General features: G+C 46.9%; 1 protein-coding gene across 1 annotated transcript in view; it reads right to left on the bottom strand.

Moving 5' to 3' along the window:
* PDGFRB (platelet derived growth factor receptor beta) overlaps positions 1-19115 on the bottom strand; it is a 141875-nt gene that overhangs the window by 35907 nt on the left and 86853 nt on the right. Inside the window, exons 4-10 of the mRNA XM_088478266.1 lie at positions 18043-18309; positions 15259-15386; positions 13535-13703; positions 3491-3683; positions 2517-2632; positions 770-893; positions 329-552 (exon numbers count right to left, since the gene is read on the bottom strand). Coding sequence (XP_088334392.1) covers positions 329-552; positions 770-893; positions 2517-2632; positions 3491-3683; positions 13535-13703; positions 15259-15386; positions 18043-18309 — 1221 coding nt within the window. The remainder of the gene's footprint in view (positions 1-328; positions 553-769; positions 894-2516; positions 2633-3490; positions 3684-13534; positions 13704-15258; positions 15387-18042; positions 18310-19115) is intronic.

Genomic DNA, 19115 nt, shown 5'->3' with positions numbered 1-19115 from the left:
AGATAATTAGATCTGTACACTTTGGCACAGATCAGGCTGTAGACAGAGTTTGGTAAAAAGTATGGGGGAGATATATCAAGACGTCTGAAGACTGGAGAAGAAGACAAGTGGCGCAAGTACCCATAGCAACCAATCAGCTTTTAGGTAGCATTTAGCAAGTACATTCTATAACATGATAGGAAGAAGCTGATTGGTTGCTATTGGCAACCTTTCCACTGGTCCACTCCTTAAATGGCTTGATACATTTCCCCCTACAGCTCTTTTACGTTTCCCTGAAATGTTCCAGTGAAACGCGGAAGAGAAAGCTTGCTGCACTATAGTTACTCACAATGAGGCACAAGCTTGACATCTCGGTGGTGAGACTTTCCGATGCCGTTGTCTCCAGCACAGCGCACCAAGACGGAATCTTCTACACTTTGGACATGGAGCACACTCGTAACTTTGTAACTTCCAAATTCTTCTGGCCGTGAGTAGCTGATGTTCATGTCAAAGTCTAACTGTGTGGTTGTGTTGTCTAGAGACGTCCACTGGTCCCATCCTTTACTGCTACACCTGTTGGTTTCAAAGGACATCACAGCTTACATTGCGCAAATAAAGATTTAGGTGTACATGAGCTTTGCGTATTTGTTGCATTGAAACTGTATTGGCCCCATACAGTGGTGATACCCCTCTTCCCATGTGTTCTCTGACATAAGATAGCAGAAAATTACTTTTATACATGCGTATTGACTGGGGTGGGAAAAAGAAGATTCAGTGGGCACCCGTTTACCTCTTTATGTCAGTGCAGATGTACCAGGTGATGTCTGGCATTGGCATTCCCTTGCCCGAACATGTCACTATTTGCCCGCCATTTGATGGGTGACTGTCAACGATCTCCTTTATTTCAGCTGCCACTAGATAAGTAAAAACAGACATCGTTTAACCCTTTCGGCCAAACATTTTGTAAAATAAAATCTGGATAAAATAAACTCCAACCGTGATCCACCTGAACCAAGCTCGGTCTGCCCCAATCACACGGACATCTACCCAACCATGAACTTATTCTCTACAAGTCACCACCAAAATGGGGACTAATGACAGATAGGCTTGTCCTTGTTATAATGTCAACACGCCTCTCATGCCAACTGATTACTTCCTCCCACTCCCGCCTTCAAGATTTTGCCCGCGCTGCTCCCCACCTCTGGAACTCTCTCCCTCTTCCCATCAGACTCTCCGCCTCTCTATAATCCTACGTTCAAACGGGCTCACTACTTCATCAAAGCCTTCCAGCTCTCATCCTAACCCGCTACTACATATTTCTTTCTCCCTGTACACCTCATATGTGTCACGCCTGTTTGTCTGCCCCTCCCCTTTACAATGTAAGCTGTATGCCTGCATCGACATCGTGGACTGAATGGTAAGTACTCTTACCACTGCCAGTCAGTATCAACGGGGAATTGAGTAAAATTCAGTTGCTATGGTAATATTTTATTGGGAAAGAGTGGTAATAGCAGTTTTACCACCATTGCGATAAGCTGCAATAGAAAACCAGCCCTATCGCCAGTTATTAAAATATAGACCTGTCAGTGTCAACAATGTAGTAACAGCCATTTACTAAGATAAAGTGATTCCAAATATAGCATTAGTTATCAAAGCAGGGTATTTTTTGGTGTAAGAATTTCATTAGTTCACCTCCTAGAGTTAAATCAAATTTCCCAATTCATAGTGAACAATCGCCAAGAAGACACTTGGTGGAAACTGAGAATCCTGGCCTGCAAGTGGTGGCATGCTTTAGCGTGATTATTGCAGAGCAGGAGTGGTTGCCATGGAGCTCAGCAATGCTTGTCCATCCACCCTAGAGACCCCCACTCTAATCTATTGAGGAGTGCACTGCGCCGCCTCTGTCCCTTTTAGCCTTGTAGCCGCTGGGCACTAGGACTCAGCGGCACTCTACGGTGGCCTGATCACTGACATGCGCATTCTACACGTGTCTTTCCTCCTCGGAGTGCTGTATGACCGGACGTGCCCCAAAGTTACTCTCTGCATGGGGAGCCCTACAAAGCCCTACAGAGACCCATTGCCCTGTGCCACCACCGCACAGTACAATAGATCTGCCGTTGTCAGCCTACAGTGTGTGTGTGTGTGCATATTACACCTGGTGCACAACAACACCCAGCATGCCCTTTACACACAAGGCTGCATCTACCATCTAAAGCCTGTACCTGTATTAACCCTGTGTCCTATTCTACCTGTTTCTACCTGGTTAATAAACCAACACTTGATTAAGTTGCCGTGTGGACTAGCCTAAATTTGCACACCACTGTGCACCCAGAACCACCGTATCCTCTGCCAATACAGACAACATGTGAATGGCCTCAGCTCACATCCAATCGCATTCCCCCCTTTGGCCCAAAACGCCTAAGTCCTTCTAAGTGTCTCCTCTGATCAAATGCAGTGATCAGCTTAAACACCAGAGGGCCAGAGAATGCCTTTAAACTAAATTGCTTTATTTCCTGGCAGTAATGTTAAAAACTTACCATTTATCTGAATGTTAAACGGAATTACTTTTAAATCATCCTCATTATAGACCCTCAGTGTGTAAGGGCCTCCATCTTGTTCTTTGACTCTCACCAGTGTAAGATGGCTGACATACCTGGAATATAATATTGGTAATTTTTTTCCCCATTTTTTATTGTTGCCATTTACAGACAGTGTGGTGCAAGGGGGAATATATATATATATATATATATATATATATATATATATATATATATATATATATATATATTCTACAACAGTGGTTCTCAAACTCGGTCCTCACACAGATCACGTTTTCCAGGTCACCCAGCAGATGCACAGGTATATTCATTACTCACTGACACATTATAAAAGATCGACAGGTGGAGCTAATAATTTCACTTGTGATTCTGTGAGGAGACCTGGAAAACATGCACTGTTTGGGGTCCTGAGGACCGAGTTTGAGAATCTATGTTCTAAAACAACCGTCTCTTAAGCTGGCCACACACTAGACCAACTTTCACCAACCAGCCAACTAGTTGATTGGTTGGAATGAAAATCTGGTAAGGTATGGGAGTAACTGATGATCAACAATTTGCTCCTAAATGCCAGAAAACAGATGAAAATGGTCGTCAGACAAGTTTGTCAAATGTTTGATCTAAACAATTTGTTCAAACAACAGTTTTTGGCCATTTTCCTGCATTTGGGAGCAAATTGCTGATTGTCATTTGCTGTCATACCTTACCAGATTTTCATTCCAACCAATCAACTAGTTGGATGGTTGGATGCAAGTTGGTCTAGTGTGTGGCCAGCTTTACGCTGTCTTTCATACAAAGAAAAGACATCTAGGAGTTCCTGTATGCTGTCACTTGCTGGATATAAAACTGGAAAGCATTTCATATTTGTCTTTTAAGTTATTCTACTTAACTGTATAAAACTCAACATCCACAGACAATAAGGAAAATATCCAACAGGAATGATTCATTACACTTACTTGTTTTCAGCAACATTTTTGTTGGCGATGTTCACTTCGTTGGTGCTGTTCTCTGTTAGTGCAGTGCTGCCTTTCAGCCACTCGATGGTGGGTTCTGGGTACGCGTCGATAAATACCTTCAGTGATAGGCATTGGTGCAAGGCAGCGAATTGTTCTGTGTCATCATCAATGGAGACTGACACAAACCCCTTTTCTAGAAGAAATGATAAGGAAGAAAGTCTCATTACCAATCTCGGCGGTTGCGACGTTTGCATATATTTGTAGCTGATCCATGCACAGCAGTATAGTGAACATATGAGAAATTCCATTTAAAGCATTACTAAACTCCTTATGGTTGATATGCGCACTATACCTTTCAGACTTAACACAACTAAAAACTTATCTAAAAATAAACACACGGACAACGGGAGTTGGATTTAAAATTAAAGGTCAAATTTATTTGACATTAGATTAATAATTAAAATAATATTGAATTTGGGCTATCTAATTAGATAATTAGAAGTTGCCAACTGAAATTGATTGTGAGCTTAAAGTTAGTATGTTGGTGGGCAACAAAGAACGGACACTCCCACAAAACACATGCAGACCAAACACATCACTTGTTGGTGTTCAACTCTCCAGCAAAAAGCACGCCCGGACGGGTTGTGTCATTTCCCGGTAGGGACGTTTCTGGCCTATCATTGAACAAGGAGAGCGCACCCATATAATTTGTGTAACTAAAAGCACATTACTGTTCTTTCCGCCACAACACACATAACAAACAAACACACAACAAACAGGCAGAGAGGGAGGGTGGGATTTCCAGGAACAAAGAGGCTGAGTCTTTGGATAACAGACCTAATATACCAGCAAGGCCAAACCCCCAAGGATCCCTATAGGCTAACACTAATGACTGACACTTAACAACAAAAGTCTTTACAGGTATAATGCTCCCGCAACCACGGGGTTTAAACTAGGGGTGTGCACCGGCCACTTTTCGTGTTTTGTGTTTTGGTTTTGGATCTGGATCTTTCTTCGTGTTTTGGATCTGGATTGGTTTTGCCAAAACCACCCTTCCGTGTTTTGGGTTCTGGGTTTTGTGTTTTGGATCTGTATTTTTTTTAAAAAAAGCATAAAAACAGCTAAAATCACAGAATTTGTTGGTTTCTCTGCTCCTATGCTATTATTAACCTCAATAACCTTAATTTCCACTCATTTCCAGTCTATTCTGAACACCTCACACCTCACAATAGTGTTTTTATGTCCAAAAGGTTGCACCGAGGTAGCTGGATGACTATGCTAAGCGACACGAGTGGGCGGCACAAACACGTGACCCATCTAGGAGTGACACTGCAGTGGCAGTTAGAAAAACTAGGCCCCAAACTGTACATAATGCAAAGAAAAAAAAGAAGTGCAAGATGGAATTGTCCTTGGGCCCTCCCACCCACCCTTATGTTGTATAAACAGGACATGCACACTTTAACAAATCAATCATTTCAGCGCCAGGGTCTGCCACACAACTGTGGCTGAAATGATTGGTTCGTTTGGGCCCCCACAAAACAAGCTGGCAATTAATGTGTCCCTGCACAAACTGGCTCTACGGAGGCAAGATGTCATCCTCATCCTCCTCATCCACCGATTCCTCATCCTCTTCAGTGTGTACATCCTCATCCTCACAAAGTATTAACTCGTCCCCACTTGAATCCACCACCACAGGTCCCTCTGTACGTTCTGGAGGCTGGTCTCCCTGGAAGAGCTGATAATTCATTTTGATGAACATCATCTTCTCCACATTCTGTGGAAGCAACCTCCTACGCCTTTCGCTGACAAGGTTCCCGGCTGCACTAAACACTCTTTCGGAGTACACACTGGAGGGGGGGCAACTCAGGTAAAATAGAGCCAGCTTGTACAGGGGCCTCCAAATTGCCTCTTTTTCCTGCCAGTACAGGTATGGACTGTCTGACATGCCTACTTGGATGCTGTCACCGATGTAATCCTCCACCATTCTGTCAATGGTGACAGTATTATATGCAGTGACAGTAGACATGTCAGAAATTGTTGCCAGGTCCTTCAGTCCGGACCAGATGTCCAAACTTGGTCCTGCCTGCCCTGCATCACCGCCAGCGGGTTGCTTAGGATACCTAAGTTTTTTCCTGGCAGCCCCAGTTGCGGGAGAAAATGAAGAAGGAGCCGTTGACGTGTCACGTTCCGCTTCAGCTGACAGTGTGTTCACCAGCAGGTCTTTGCACCTCTGCAGGCTTGTGTCGGCCGGAAAGAGAGACACCACATAGGCTTTAAACCTAGGATCAAGCACGGTGGCCAAAATGTAGTGGTCTGATTTCAACAGATTGACCACCCTGGAATCCTGGCAAAGCGAATGAAGGGCTTCATCCACAAGTCCCACATGCCGAGCGGAATCGCTCCGTCTTAGCTCCTCCTTCACTTTCTCCAGCTGCTTCTGCAAAAGCCTGATGAGGGGAATGACCTGACTCAAGCTGGCTGTGTCTGAACTGACTTCACGTGTGGCAAGTTCGAAGGGCTGGAGAACCTTGCACAACACGGAAATCATTCTCCACTGCGCTTGAGTCAGGTGCATACCCCCTCCTTTGCCTATGTCATAGGTGGATGTATAGGCTTGTATGGCCTTTTGCTGCTCCTCCATCCTCTGAAGCATATAGAGGGTTGAGTTCCACCGCGTCACAACCTCTTGCTTCAGGTGATGGCGGGGCAGGATCAAGAGTGTTTGCTGGCGCTCCAGTCTTCGGCACGCAGTCGCTGAATGGCGAAAGTGGCCAGAAATTTTTCGGGCCACCCAAAGCGTCTCCTGCACGCCCCTGTCGCTTTTCAGAAAATTCTGCACCACGAAGTTTATTGTGTGAGCAAAACATGGGACGTGCTGGAATTTGGCCAGATGTAATGCCCGCACAATATTGGTGGCGTTGTCAGATATCACAAATCCCCAGGAGAGTCTAAGTGGGGTAAGCCACTGGGCGATGATTTCCCTCAGTTTCTCTAAGAGGTTGTCGGCGGTGTGCCTCTTACTGAAACCGGTGATACACAGCGTAGCCTGCCTTGTAACGAGCTGGCGTTTCTGAGATGCTGCTACTGGTGACGCTGCTGCTGTTGCTGCGTAAGGTGATACATCTACCCAGTGGGCTGTCACAGTCATATAGTCCTTAGTCTGCCCTGTTCCACTTGTCCACATGTCCGTGGTTAAGTGGACATTGTGTACAACGGCATTTTTCAGGACACTGAGGACACTTTTTCTGACGTTTCTGTACAGTCTCGGTATCGCCTGCCTAGTGAAGTGGAATCTAGACGGGATTTGGAACCGGGGACACACTACCTCCATCAATTGTCTAAATCCCACTGCACTAATGGCGGATACCGGTCGCACGTCTAACACCAGCATAGCAGTCAAGGCCTCAGTTATACGTTTTGCTTCAGGATGACTGCTGTCGTACTTCATCCTCCTCGCTAAGGACTGTTGGAGGGTCAATTGTTTAGTAAAAGTAGTGGTGTTCCTACTTCCTCTCTGGGATGATGAACGACTCCCAGCAGCAGCAGCAACAGCAGCAGCAGCAGTAGGCGTAGCAATGCAGGATCCTCCAGAGGAATCCCGGATAGGAGAGTCAGTCATGCCAGTGACATGGCCTGCAGGACTACTTCCGATCCTGACTAAGGAGGAAATTGACGAGGAGGGAGTTGACGGTGTGGTTTGCAGGTGCTTGGATACAACAGGACAACGGGATTTAGGTGTCCCTGGACTGCTTACGGTCTTAGCCAAAGTTTCTGAACTTGACAGTAACTTTTTATGAACGCGCTGCAGGTGCCGTATAAGGGAGGATGTTCCTAGGTGGTTGACGTCCCTACCCCTACTTATTTCACCTTTACATATGGTACATATGGCAAGACAGTTGTTGTCCGGATTTGGATAGAAATATTGCCAGACCAAAGAGGTGGAATGTTTGGTCTTCTGCCCAGGCATGACCGTGATGGGCTTTTTCATCCCACGGACAACAACTGTCTCCCCCGGAGCCTGATTTAAACAAACCACATCACCATCAGAATCCTCCTCGCCAACTTCCTCCTCAGCGCCAGCTACACCAGTATCCTCATCCTGTTGTACTTCAACAGTGACATCTTCAATTTGCATATCAGCAAGTGGACTGTGGGTGCTCCTTTCAGCACTTGCAGGGGGCGTGCAAATGGTGGAAAGAGCCACCTCTTCCCGTCCAGTGCTGGGAAGGTCAGGCATCGCAACCACCACCACACTTGGACTCTCCTTGGGGATTTGTGATATCTTCTTAGAAAGCACAGTTCTTCGCTGTGCTTTTGCCAGCTTAACTCTTTTGATTTTTTTAGTGGGAGGAGGGCTTCCATCGTCATGTGAAGCTGAACCACTAGTCATGAACATACTAGGGATCGACCTTAGCCGTTCCTTGCCACTCCGTGTCGTAAATGGCATATTGGCAAGTTTACGTTTATCTTCAGCTGATTTAAATGTCTTTTTCAAGGTCATTTTCCTGAACTTTGCCATTTGGGATTGTATGTGCCCTCTACAATGACATTGGGCATCGGCCTTGGCAGACGACGTTGATGGCATGTTATCGTCTATGTCATGACTAGTGGCAGCAGCTTCAGCACTAGGAGGAAGTGGTTCTTGATCTTTCTCTATTTTATTTTTATCGGAGAAAGTTTGGTCCTCCATTTATGTTATATCGATTTGGTTTGGACTGGAGTGTACTTTCGGGGGTTACAGCACCCTTTAACGGTCAAGCCAGCCGGCCCTTTACTTATGACACAGGCGCACGCTTGGCACTACTTTGTTGATGCACGTGCGGCTACTGCGCACACAATTCACAAACACAGAAAATAATTTTTTTTTGGTTTGGACTGGAGTGTACTTTCGGGGGTTACAGCACCCTTTAACGGTCAAGCCAGCTGGCCCTTTACTTATGACACAGGCGCACGCTTGGCACTACTTTGTTGATGCACGTGCGGCTACTGCGCACACAATTCACAAACACAGAAAATATATTATTTTTTTAGCACTTGGGGGGAGCACCCCTGATGGACAGAGCACCCCCTGGACAACACTACAGCACCCCTTTAGGACTGGGACACTGCACAGGACTTTGGAGTGGACACAGCCCCTATGGAGAACTGACTGCACAACACAGTCCAGCCAGCCCCTATGGACTTTGAAGTAGTGGACACAGCCCCTATTAACAACAGCAGCACAGCACAACACAGCCAGCCCCTATGGACTTTGAAGTAGTGGACAACAGCAGCACTACACTACACTACACTACACAGCCCTAACTCCCACCCTCCCACTTCACTGTCCACAGCCGAGTGAGAAAATGGCGCCGACGCGGGTACCTTATATAGGATCCAAAACCCGCGAGACTCGGAAGGCGGGATGATGACGTTTTGCCTCGATTTCAGATCCGAGTCAGGCGGGAAAAGTCGAGCCTGACTCGGATCGGACTCGGATCGGGGGGGCTCGGGGGGGTTCGGATTTCAGAAATCCGAACCCGCTCACCCCTAGTTTAAACTGGCTCAGTCAGATTGCACCTGCCTGACGCTGTGCTTATTCATTGTTTCAGTAATAAATGGGAACATTACTATGGGGGTATTTGTGTAGTGGTTGCCAGTTTAATTAAAAAGATAATGTAATTGTCTTGTGCTGAAATTTGGAGCTTTTTATAGTAATTGGGGATTTACCCCCTGGGACAGTTAGGTCCATATTCAATTAGCTGCGATAAGCGCATTTCGGCGAAAAGTTTTCGCCGGTGACGTCATTTCGCCAGGCAAAAACTTTTCCCCATATTCAATTCCCAAGACTTTACGGCGGTGCGAAAAGTCTGCGCATAAGAACCAGCGGAAAAGATTTGCCTCTGAAAGCAGGCGAAAAAAAGTGCTGTTTTGGGGTGCAAAGTTGCGGGAACCCCCCTGCAGCCTTGGGACAGTCCCCAAAAAGTAATCGGCGTAAAAAACAAACTTTAAAAATACTTTAGAACATCCCAAAAAAGTACTTTTGTTTTGGGGGCGAAAAAGTCCAAAGTTGGGGGACAAACTTAAAAACTAGCGAAATAGACTCCAGGGGGTCCCCCAAGTATGCCCCAGGTGTTTTTTTTATTACAGGTGCTTGCAGCATGTGGTTTTTTCATGATTTTTAAAACTTCACTTTAGCAGCTTTAAAATATGCTGTGCTGACCCCCATTTTCAGGTACCCCAAATTTGCTGGGATAACTTATTTTCTAAAATAAAAAACAGCTAAATGCTCTTCTTCACCACTTGTGCAAACACGCAAAATAGCACCTATTGGGACCATTTAAGTTCCCCAAAACCTTCAGCAGGGCTATTCGGGGGTATCCATAGTGATCCCCCATGTCAGTGCATCTTTTGGGAGGTGTCAGGCTGATTTCCCCAAATCTGACAGCACTTTTCGCTAATTTGGGTTTCGCTAGGTCCCGTTTTCGCCGATTTTGAATTGAATACGGGGATAAGCGTCGACGAGCGCGATACTTTTCCGGATTGAAAACCAGCGATGACGGCGAAAACCACGGCAGCAGGACTTTTCTAACCTAATTGAATATGCCTCTTAAAGGTAAATATTATTTTATAATTATTTATTATACAGTTTTGAAGTATAATTGGAGTTGTTTGTGCCTAAACACTTGAGCAGGATTTAGTTTCTTTATTAAGTGTCTGATCTGCCAAGGTTTTGGGTTAGGGATTAAACACAGTCAGCTACACCTACACATTGAGCTGTAGGCAGGGTCGGACTGGCCCACAGAGGTACAGGGGAAATCCCCGGTGGGCCTCACTACTTGAGGGCCCACCTCCTCCTCTAGGGGTCCTCTATCACACATACAGTACATTAATGTGGTATTTATAGACAGCATCACCATCATGTGCTTTATTATTATACATATGTTACATTATACTGTATTCCCAGGACTATGGTCTATCCACTACAGTGCATTGCTGTTATCAGTCTGGTACATTATCATGCCTGCGGTATCAGTATTTACTATGTATATTTATAAAGGTGCCCAGACCATGCACTCTCTACTGATTGGCCAAACCTCCGTGGTGGCTGACCACTCCCCTTAAGCATAAGCCCTTACTGCTGCATTTCCCCTGGAAGGCCCTTCATGCCCTAGTCCAGGGATGGGGAAACTCAGGCCCGGGGGCCATATAAGGTCCCCGGAATCATTTGGTCTGGCCCTCTGAGCTTTTTTCTGCTAGCTTCATCTGGATAGCAGGGTGCCTAGAATGGCACCCTGCAGCCAGAATCAATGCCGCAGTGCCGCCTGGAGCATCCTTGGAAGCTTCAGATGGTCACACCGCTGCCCTTACAGCTCCCCTGAGCATCCTCAGGATGCTCCGGGCATTGCTGTAATCCCTGGCGATTATAGCCCCGCCACGTGTGATATCACATGGAGGGGGCGTGGCCTGCATCAGGCCCACAAATAATATTACATATATCAAAATGGCCCTCGGCAGAAAAAAGGTTCCCCACCCCTGCCCTAGTCCGACACTGGTTGTAGGGATTTCCTAGCTGACTCCTGGTGGACTACACTCTACAATCAAGAAAGAAGACTCAGGTACAGCCGCCATCAACAGAAGTGTCCTTAGAAGCTAATAGATCCATCCAGGGGCATAGCCAGAACTTTGTGGGGCCCATAGCAACATTTTGGAAGGGCCCCTCCCTGCTACTTCTAGAGAGAAACCTCTCTCCACAGGGATGGTTCATTTTATGCCCCATAAGATCATCCTAGGTATTTTTATGCACCATACAGTAATACATACTTGTCTACTTTGCTGCCCCCTACTCCAGGAAGGGGGCAGTCAGGTTGGCAGAGAGGGGGCATGGTGGTCCAGAAAGTCGGTGGCTCAGGGGGCGTGGTGGCAAAATTTCATCATCGTGGCCCCGCCCCCCTGCTATACAGTGCAGAGAAATCAGGAATTATATAGCAGGGGTGGGGATTCAATTGCGTCATCGCCCCCCCGGATTGCCCACTTCTGCTCTGTAAGTGGGTGGCCGCCGGGGGTTGCGAGCAGGTGGAGGGAAGGCCACCGGGGATTGCATGCTGGTGGAGCGGGAGACTTGCCTACTTTTCCGGGTGGCTGGGAGAGCCACCTGATTTTCAGGAGCCTCCCGACCATTCCGGGAGTGTAGGCAAGTATGCTGTAATAGTGCCCTAGTTTATTTTATGTACAAATCCAGAAATAGTGCTTTAGTTAATTGAATGCCCCATAGAACTGTCCTACAGTAGTTCACATTATACCACATAGAGCCACCAGTTCATATTATGCCACATTGTATTCCCTCCAGTTCACAATATGCCATATTGTAGAGCTGCCAGTACACATTATGCCACACTGTGCCTCCAGTTCACAATATGCCGCATAGGGTGCATTGATCAACTAGCTCCTACCTGAGGGGATACTTCCTAATGCAGGACATTCCATTTTGAGTTCTTCTCAATTTAGGCACACTGAGCCTGATTCAGACCCGGTCGCAAGCGCTGAGCGCTCGCAACCGGGTCGATGGTGGGCCAGTGCGCATGCGCGAGACCCGGATAGCGACGGGCACTCCATCGCTCCGGGTCTCGTACCAAAGGGGGCGTGCTGTCGATGTTGAGTGACAGCACGCCCCCTTTGGTGGGCGGGCCGGGGGAGTTGCTGCCCAAAGGGAGGCGTTCCCACTGACATCACGAGTGATGTCAGTGGGAGAGATTTCGGCTCTGTTAGAGCCGAAATCTCTCTGGGGCTTGCGGCAACAAGACCCTACCACAAGGGTCTCGTCGCAAGCCCGATGGTCGCGATGGTCTTCTTGACCATCGCGACCATCTTCCTGGCCGCTCGCTATAGCTGTGGGTGGTCACCCACAGCTATGCGAGCGGCCAGGAGGCCGTTCCAAAAAAAAAAAAGACCGGCCCTGACTCAGAGCGAGCGCTCTGTCAGAGCGCCCGGCTCTGAATCAGGCCCACTGTCCCTTTCTGGAACAATTCCCACTCCCCCCCCCTCCCTGAGCTTCACAAAGGCCGTAAACCAGGAGAAGCCTTACACTCTGACAGTGCTGGGCCTACTAACTAGCTCAGCTGTGTCTGTGAGTGTGAACAGGAGTGTGGGAGATGGATCATATCAATTTGGAGCTCTAGTGAGAGGGAGAGGGAGAGATCGCCACTGGCGACTTCCCCTTCTCAGGCCTGGGCAGTGGTCCGGACCCCATTTCTTAGCAAGCAATTTCGGGAACATGGTAGACAACTATATGAGCTGGCTCCAGGGCTCCATAATCTTCTGGGCCCCATAGCAATGGTACCGCCTGTCCCCGCTATAGCTATGCCTGGGGTTCCAATATCTTGTGACCCTGTTACACACGTTCCAGGTGAGCAGGCGTTACACTTACATAATCAGAGAATATATAAATAGATCTGACCTTTGTATTACTCTAAGTTACTTGTGCAGGACAGATGCCACATTATGACAACCCTAATAATATACTAATATGCCAATCATTCTCTCTGTGACGTGAACATTTAGGGGCCGGTGTCGAGTTGAAAGCAAGTTGACTGTAACTACTCAAACATGTGGTTGTACAATGCGCACTTCAGGAGTCGGACCTCAGTTACCAGTACGTTTGGTTTTATAGCTATTACCATTACCAGTGGGCACCTGCACTGCCCCTTTCCTTGGTGCAACACATACAGCTGAAAAGATATGTATGTATTTATTTATGTGTACGCAATACGCGCAGCACACAATACTTTCCAGTTTCCACACACCCTCGCTGCCCTTTGCCTATGTGAGGATGCCCCATTACAGCCCAGTTACAGCCCAGTCATTATACTCAACCAGAGGTGATTGGCCTAAAATGCATACGACATTGCATCATCCCTAGCTGCGCGCGCTTGGTTTCCGGAGCATGCGTGGGAGAAAACGTACACGATACGCTCATAAAACCCCATAAACCACAAAGGTGAATAAAATAGTAATAACTGATTGTTGGTCTGGTATAGTAAACTTACTGTGATTTGTTTTTCTTACCTACTACTTGTACTTGGACCTGTTTCCTTTCAGAGTCTCCATGAATGACGCCGACCACAATGCAGGTATAATTCCCCGAGTCTTCCAGGACAGCTTGTGGTATTCTCAGAATAGAACTCACCGAATAAGAATTTGGCATATCTAGTTCTATGGCATGTTGCCTCCCTGCCTGGGGTGGGAAAGGAGCATAGCACAAGCATGAAAAGACACATAGGGCCTGATTCAGAGCCGTTCGCTATTTGTGGTCGTTCGTTCAAAAACAAGGGGTGGCTATTCAAATGATCCGTTCGCAAATTGCAGTCTGTTCCCACCTCTAAGTCTGAACGAGCGAGCAAAACATACGCTCGTTTATTTGATAAAAACGCCCCCTGGCCGCACGCACCATACGTCATGTCCGCTATTTATTAGATTAATCGAGTACATCGTACAGCGTATGAACTGCTCGCTATTCTTGTGGTTGGTGTTTTCAACCTCTATTTTGCGAGCAGTTCTGAGTTAAAAAAAACCAAGTGACGTGGTCAATGACGCTGCTGTATTAATTATGCACTCCCTTAAAACGCCCGTTTTGACCTTTAAGCACGCCTGCGTTCGGATCTCCACTCCCCGTTTTCAAGCACCTTCCCCTGTTACCACCCACATACGCCTCATTCTGTCACTCAAAATAGCAGGCCCTCGCTATATTGCGTACCAACGATTTTCGGCCGCACTGACTGGTTCGCGCATGCGTACTAAAAACCGTACGCATGCGCAGATGTGCGAACATCGCTCGGAACGAGCGTACTGCCACTAGCGAGTGGCTCTGAATGAGGGCCATAGCCTGCAGAAGAAATACAATAGTTAGACCTACTGTAGACTCTAATGGTGCGTACACAGTAGACGATATGCTCCCTGAGCGATGTCGTCTAGTGTGTCCCCGGCAGGGTGTGCTCAATGTCGTTCATGATATTGAGCACACCCGCTGAACGATATCATTAACGATATCGTTCAGCGCCGGGCTCTCTACCCCATTCCCCAACATGCAGCAACCTGACGACATCGTCAGGTTGGCCTGCATGTTAACCCGATGAACGATGATGAGGAACGACCCGCGGGAACGCGCGTCGTCATTATCGTTCATCGTTTTTGTGTTAAAAATGGACGATAAAGTGGACGACTGAACGATAACGATATCGTTATCGTTCAGTCGTCCACTTTAATTGCCCAGTGTGTACGTACGTACCTTAAGGAATCTAGTTACTAAGCAGTGTTATGAGACAGAGTGAAAAGTGATAAGTCTGTGATAAGGTGCCAACTGTCATTTTTCAAACACAGCCTGTGAGATGATAGTTGGGAGCTGATTGGCTGGCACCTTATCACAGACTTATCACTTTTCACTCTGTCTCATAACACTGCTTAGTAACTAGACCCCTAAAACTCAGAGCCGACAATGGGTATAGGCCATGTAGGCAAATGACTATGGTGCCATTACTTCAGGGGGCACCCAGCAGGCTTGGTGTTGGGATTGGATGCAATTAATGTCACTAAGGCTACACCTCTAGTCCCAGGAGAAGCTACCTCACACCTATTAAGGTAAGCAGTAGGGGTGGAACACAAGCCGATGGGGGCTGGGTGCTTACGACGGGGCAGGCGTGCTTGTGCCACCTGCTGGCTGTTGGTCTGCATTGCTGTTCTGGGCACAATGATATTTAATAAACCCTTGTTACTTCATCTACATTAATACTCACTGTCAGCGCTGGAAAAATCCAGGTAAAATTCACAAGATGATTATCAAAGACTGAACAGATCACTTCGATTTTCTCTCCCTCCTTCACCACATGCTTCACGGAATCAACGGTCATATTGATGGGGGACACTAGAGGGAGAGAGAAAACTGAGCTGAAATGTAACTGACATTGGCCCTCATTCAGAGCCATTCGCTATTTGCGTTCGTTCGTTCCAAAACAAGGGGTGGCTATTCAAATGAACCGTTCGCTGTTTGCGGTCTGTTCACGCCTCTAGGTCTGAACGAGCGAACAAAACTTGCGTTCGTTTTTTGGAAAAATACGCCCACTGGCCGCTCGCATCCTACGTCATGTCCGCTATTTATTAGATTAATCGAGTACATCGACCAGGGTATGAACTGCTCGCTATTCTTGTGGTTGGTTTTTGCTACCACAATTTTGCGAGCAGTTCTGGCTAGAAAAAAACCAAGTGACGTGGTCATTGACGCTGCTATATTAATTATGCACACCCATAAAACGCCCGTTTTGACTTTTAAGCACGCCTGCGTTCGGATCTCCACTCCCCGTTTTCAAGCACCTTCCCCTGTTTCCACCCACATATGCCTCATTCTGTCACTCAAAATAGCAGGCACTCGCTATATTGCGTACAAATGATTTTCGGCCGCACTGACTGGTTCGCGCATGCGTACTAAAAACCGTACGCATGCGCAGATGTGCGAACATCGCTCGGAACGAGCGTACTGCCGATAGCGAGTGGCTCTGAATGAGGGCCATTGTATAGAATGACAAGATAATTGCAAATGGATTGATCTGGGATATCACGGAAAGTGTGGGGGGGGGCATAGGCACATAGGACGTGGTACTGTTCAAAGCCACAAGGGGGAAGGAAGGGGGGCACAGTGATGTGAATTAATTGAAATCAAGTCATCGCACCTCCAGGCCGCCCACTTCACTTCATATATAAAATTACAGTGAAAAAAAAAAAAAAATGATCAAAAGAAAAAAAATGTAAAACCTTTAATACTGGGGAAAAAATGCTTTGTTCAGCGAATGACTGTGCTCTTGTATATGCTGGTCACACATGCTGCAACATCTGCAGCACTATCAGTTAACTGTCATCCAAAAAGACTTCCATGCCCCAAAAATAGTTCAAACGAAGTCAACTGGATCCTTCTCAGGCATGTTGGTTAATGCGGCCAGAAGCTGACGTCTATTGGCTTGTGTGAAAGGACTGTAATGCTTGTAGAGAGCTGTCTGCTTGGCCCAACAGCCAGATCATACTTGCTTCTCTCCCGAAATGGTATGCAGTCGGGAAACCGGCTGCCTTAATACCGACAGCCGGCTTCCCGACTGCTTTATCCCGGCGCAGGATAAATGACCGGCGTCTATGTCTAGACGCCTGTCATTGACCCGACGCCGGTAGACCGGCGCCCGGCATCCCGATCGAAGGGATGCCGGGCGCCACAAACGGACAGCCGCGGGGGGGGGGGGGAGGGTTAGGTTTAGGGCTTCCGGGGAGGACTTAGGGTTAGGCACCTCCCCCTGGGAGGGTTAGGGTTAGACTAGGGGAAGGGGGGTTAGGGTTAGGCACCCCCGGGGGGAGGTTAGGGTTAGGCACCCCCCGGGGGACTTAGGTTTAGGCAGCGGTGAAAGGGGGTTAGGGTTTGGCACTTAGAAGGGGGGTTATGGTTAGGCACTTTGGGGAGAGGTTAGGGTTAGGCACCCCTAAGGAGGGTTAGGGCTAGGGGGTTAGGTTAGTTTATACTTACCTTAGGGACGATCGGGATTTCCAGCGCTGTCGGGACTCCGCTGCCGGGCTCTGCTGATCTGTCCGACTGCTGCTGCCGGGAATCGAACTGCCGGCCATGCGGCAGCCAGGATTCCATACCGATTCCCCTGAAATGTCTGGGAGATTCCCTGATTTTGGGGAGTTCTCCCTGACTCCTGGGAAAGCAGGCAACCCTCCTGGATCCCATCCATTTCCCTTGATGTTGGGTCATCATGCAGTCATCATGGCCACACCCCCACCCTCATGGCATACTGCTGCAATTCTCAGAACTACACCCTCATGCCACCTGCAGTCGCCACTTGAAGGACAGGTACCAGGCATAAGTAAAGGTGCATACACACTCACAACGATTTTTTTAACGATTATCGATAACGATATAGTTTATCGTTCAATCGTTGAAAAAATCATTCACTTTCTAAGTTAAAACGATGAACGACTATCGTTCATGCGCGTTCACGTTTGTAGTTTGTAGTTCAGTCAGACTGACCAACTCAGTGATTTTCAGTAAGGGAATATGCAAAAATCGTTTGTAGTTCAAAGAAATCGTTCATTACATTTAGTAAATGAACGATTTTAGTAAATGATTTTCGTTCATTTTTCCCTTGAAAAAATTAACGAAAATCGTTTACTAAAATCGTTCATTTACTAAATCGTTGTGTGTGTGTGTGCAGCTTATGTATTAGCCAGATCTTTTCCAATTTGGCAATGAATGTGTATACACAAATTAGCGCTGAGTGAATCGTACTTTGGGTAGATGTGGGATCTTCTCGGCTACATGTCAGCTCGCACTGGCAGGTCGCGGAGGGAACAACATTTAACCATTACAGCTCCATTATCTAAAATACATTTTCGGCAAAAGCAGTCGAGACAACTAAATTAACTATGCAGCAAAGAATACATAGACCTCCATTATTGTACAGATAAAATATACTTCATTTAATCCATTTTACTTGATAATATACGTTCTGTTAGTCATAAGGTTGAAGTTCTCAATTTACCTACTATGCTGTAGATAAAATATATTTCGGAGTTCATTTCGATACCATCAAAATATCCTTTGCAGTAGTAGTTCTTGTCTTCAAAATAACCAGTGAAGCCTTTCTGGCTGTCATATGGATAGAAGATTTCAGCATCTGTAGCCTTGTCATGAAGAGTCACAGTGATGTTAGGGTTGGTCACGCGGCAGGGAATGGTGGTTTCGGTATTATAGGGGACAAGCAGGAACTCATCACCATAACTGACTGGCATAAACCACATGGTAGGATCTATGTGACAGGAAGAAAACAAGAGAAGTTTAGGAACCCGAGGTATTATTACAAATGCATACTTTACAACTTTTTAGCTGGGCCTTCTGGAAGATGTTGGAAGCTTAGGCCCGTTCCGATGGAAATTAGGAGAGATGTGGTGCAATGAATTGTGTCATCTACTGTAGCTCCTGGACTGCCCTCTTCTTTGGAGATATGGGCCGATCCGGAAGGCTGGTTTACTCTCTTGGGAGTGTTAGGTCTAACTTCAAGTAGGCTGAAGGAGCTCTGATGTCATAATCATGTGACATGCGACTTCAGAGGAGGAGCAAGTTTCAGAACCTGGAAGCCAACGTGTACCCTTGCGGGCTCGCTTCGCTCACCATGATTCGGGCAAGGTGGCTCACTTCACTCATCACAGGTTACTATTCCCAATAGATGTCCACGTGGATAGTAAAACTGCTAGCCCGACGACCTTGCTCCTCCTCCTGCTATTGCTGGTCACATGGTTTTGACATCGGAGGTCCTTCAGCCAACTTGGTTCTAGCATCAACCCTCTTGTTAGTTCAGAAGAGCCAGCAAAAGCAGGGGAATGTCGGGTTACTGCTTTTGAATGTTTAATAATTTGGCCCTTATGTCCTGACCAGACCTGACACAGGACTGAGTTGCTGTGATATTCCTGGTCCTGCAGTGCACTTCAGTAAAAGCCAGTCTGTCTACTTGGTGGACCGACATGCAGTGTGCACATTACAGATTACATTGTATCAGTGCATGAGTTTCCAGAATTTTTTAATTGGAGTTACTTCTTACTGCTGGAATTTTTTATT

Source organism: Taudactylus pleione, unplaced genomic scaffold (genome assembly GCF_031769625.1).
Source record: "Taudactylus pleione unplaced genomic scaffold, aTauple2 ptg000212l, whole genome shotgun sequence".
Lineage (NCBI taxonomy): Eukaryota > Metazoa > Chordata > Amphibia > Anura > Myobatrachidae > Taudactylus > Taudactylus pleione.
The sequence above is the reverse complement of the archived record's forward strand: the minus strand, read 5'-3'. Positions and strand labels throughout refer to the sequence as shown.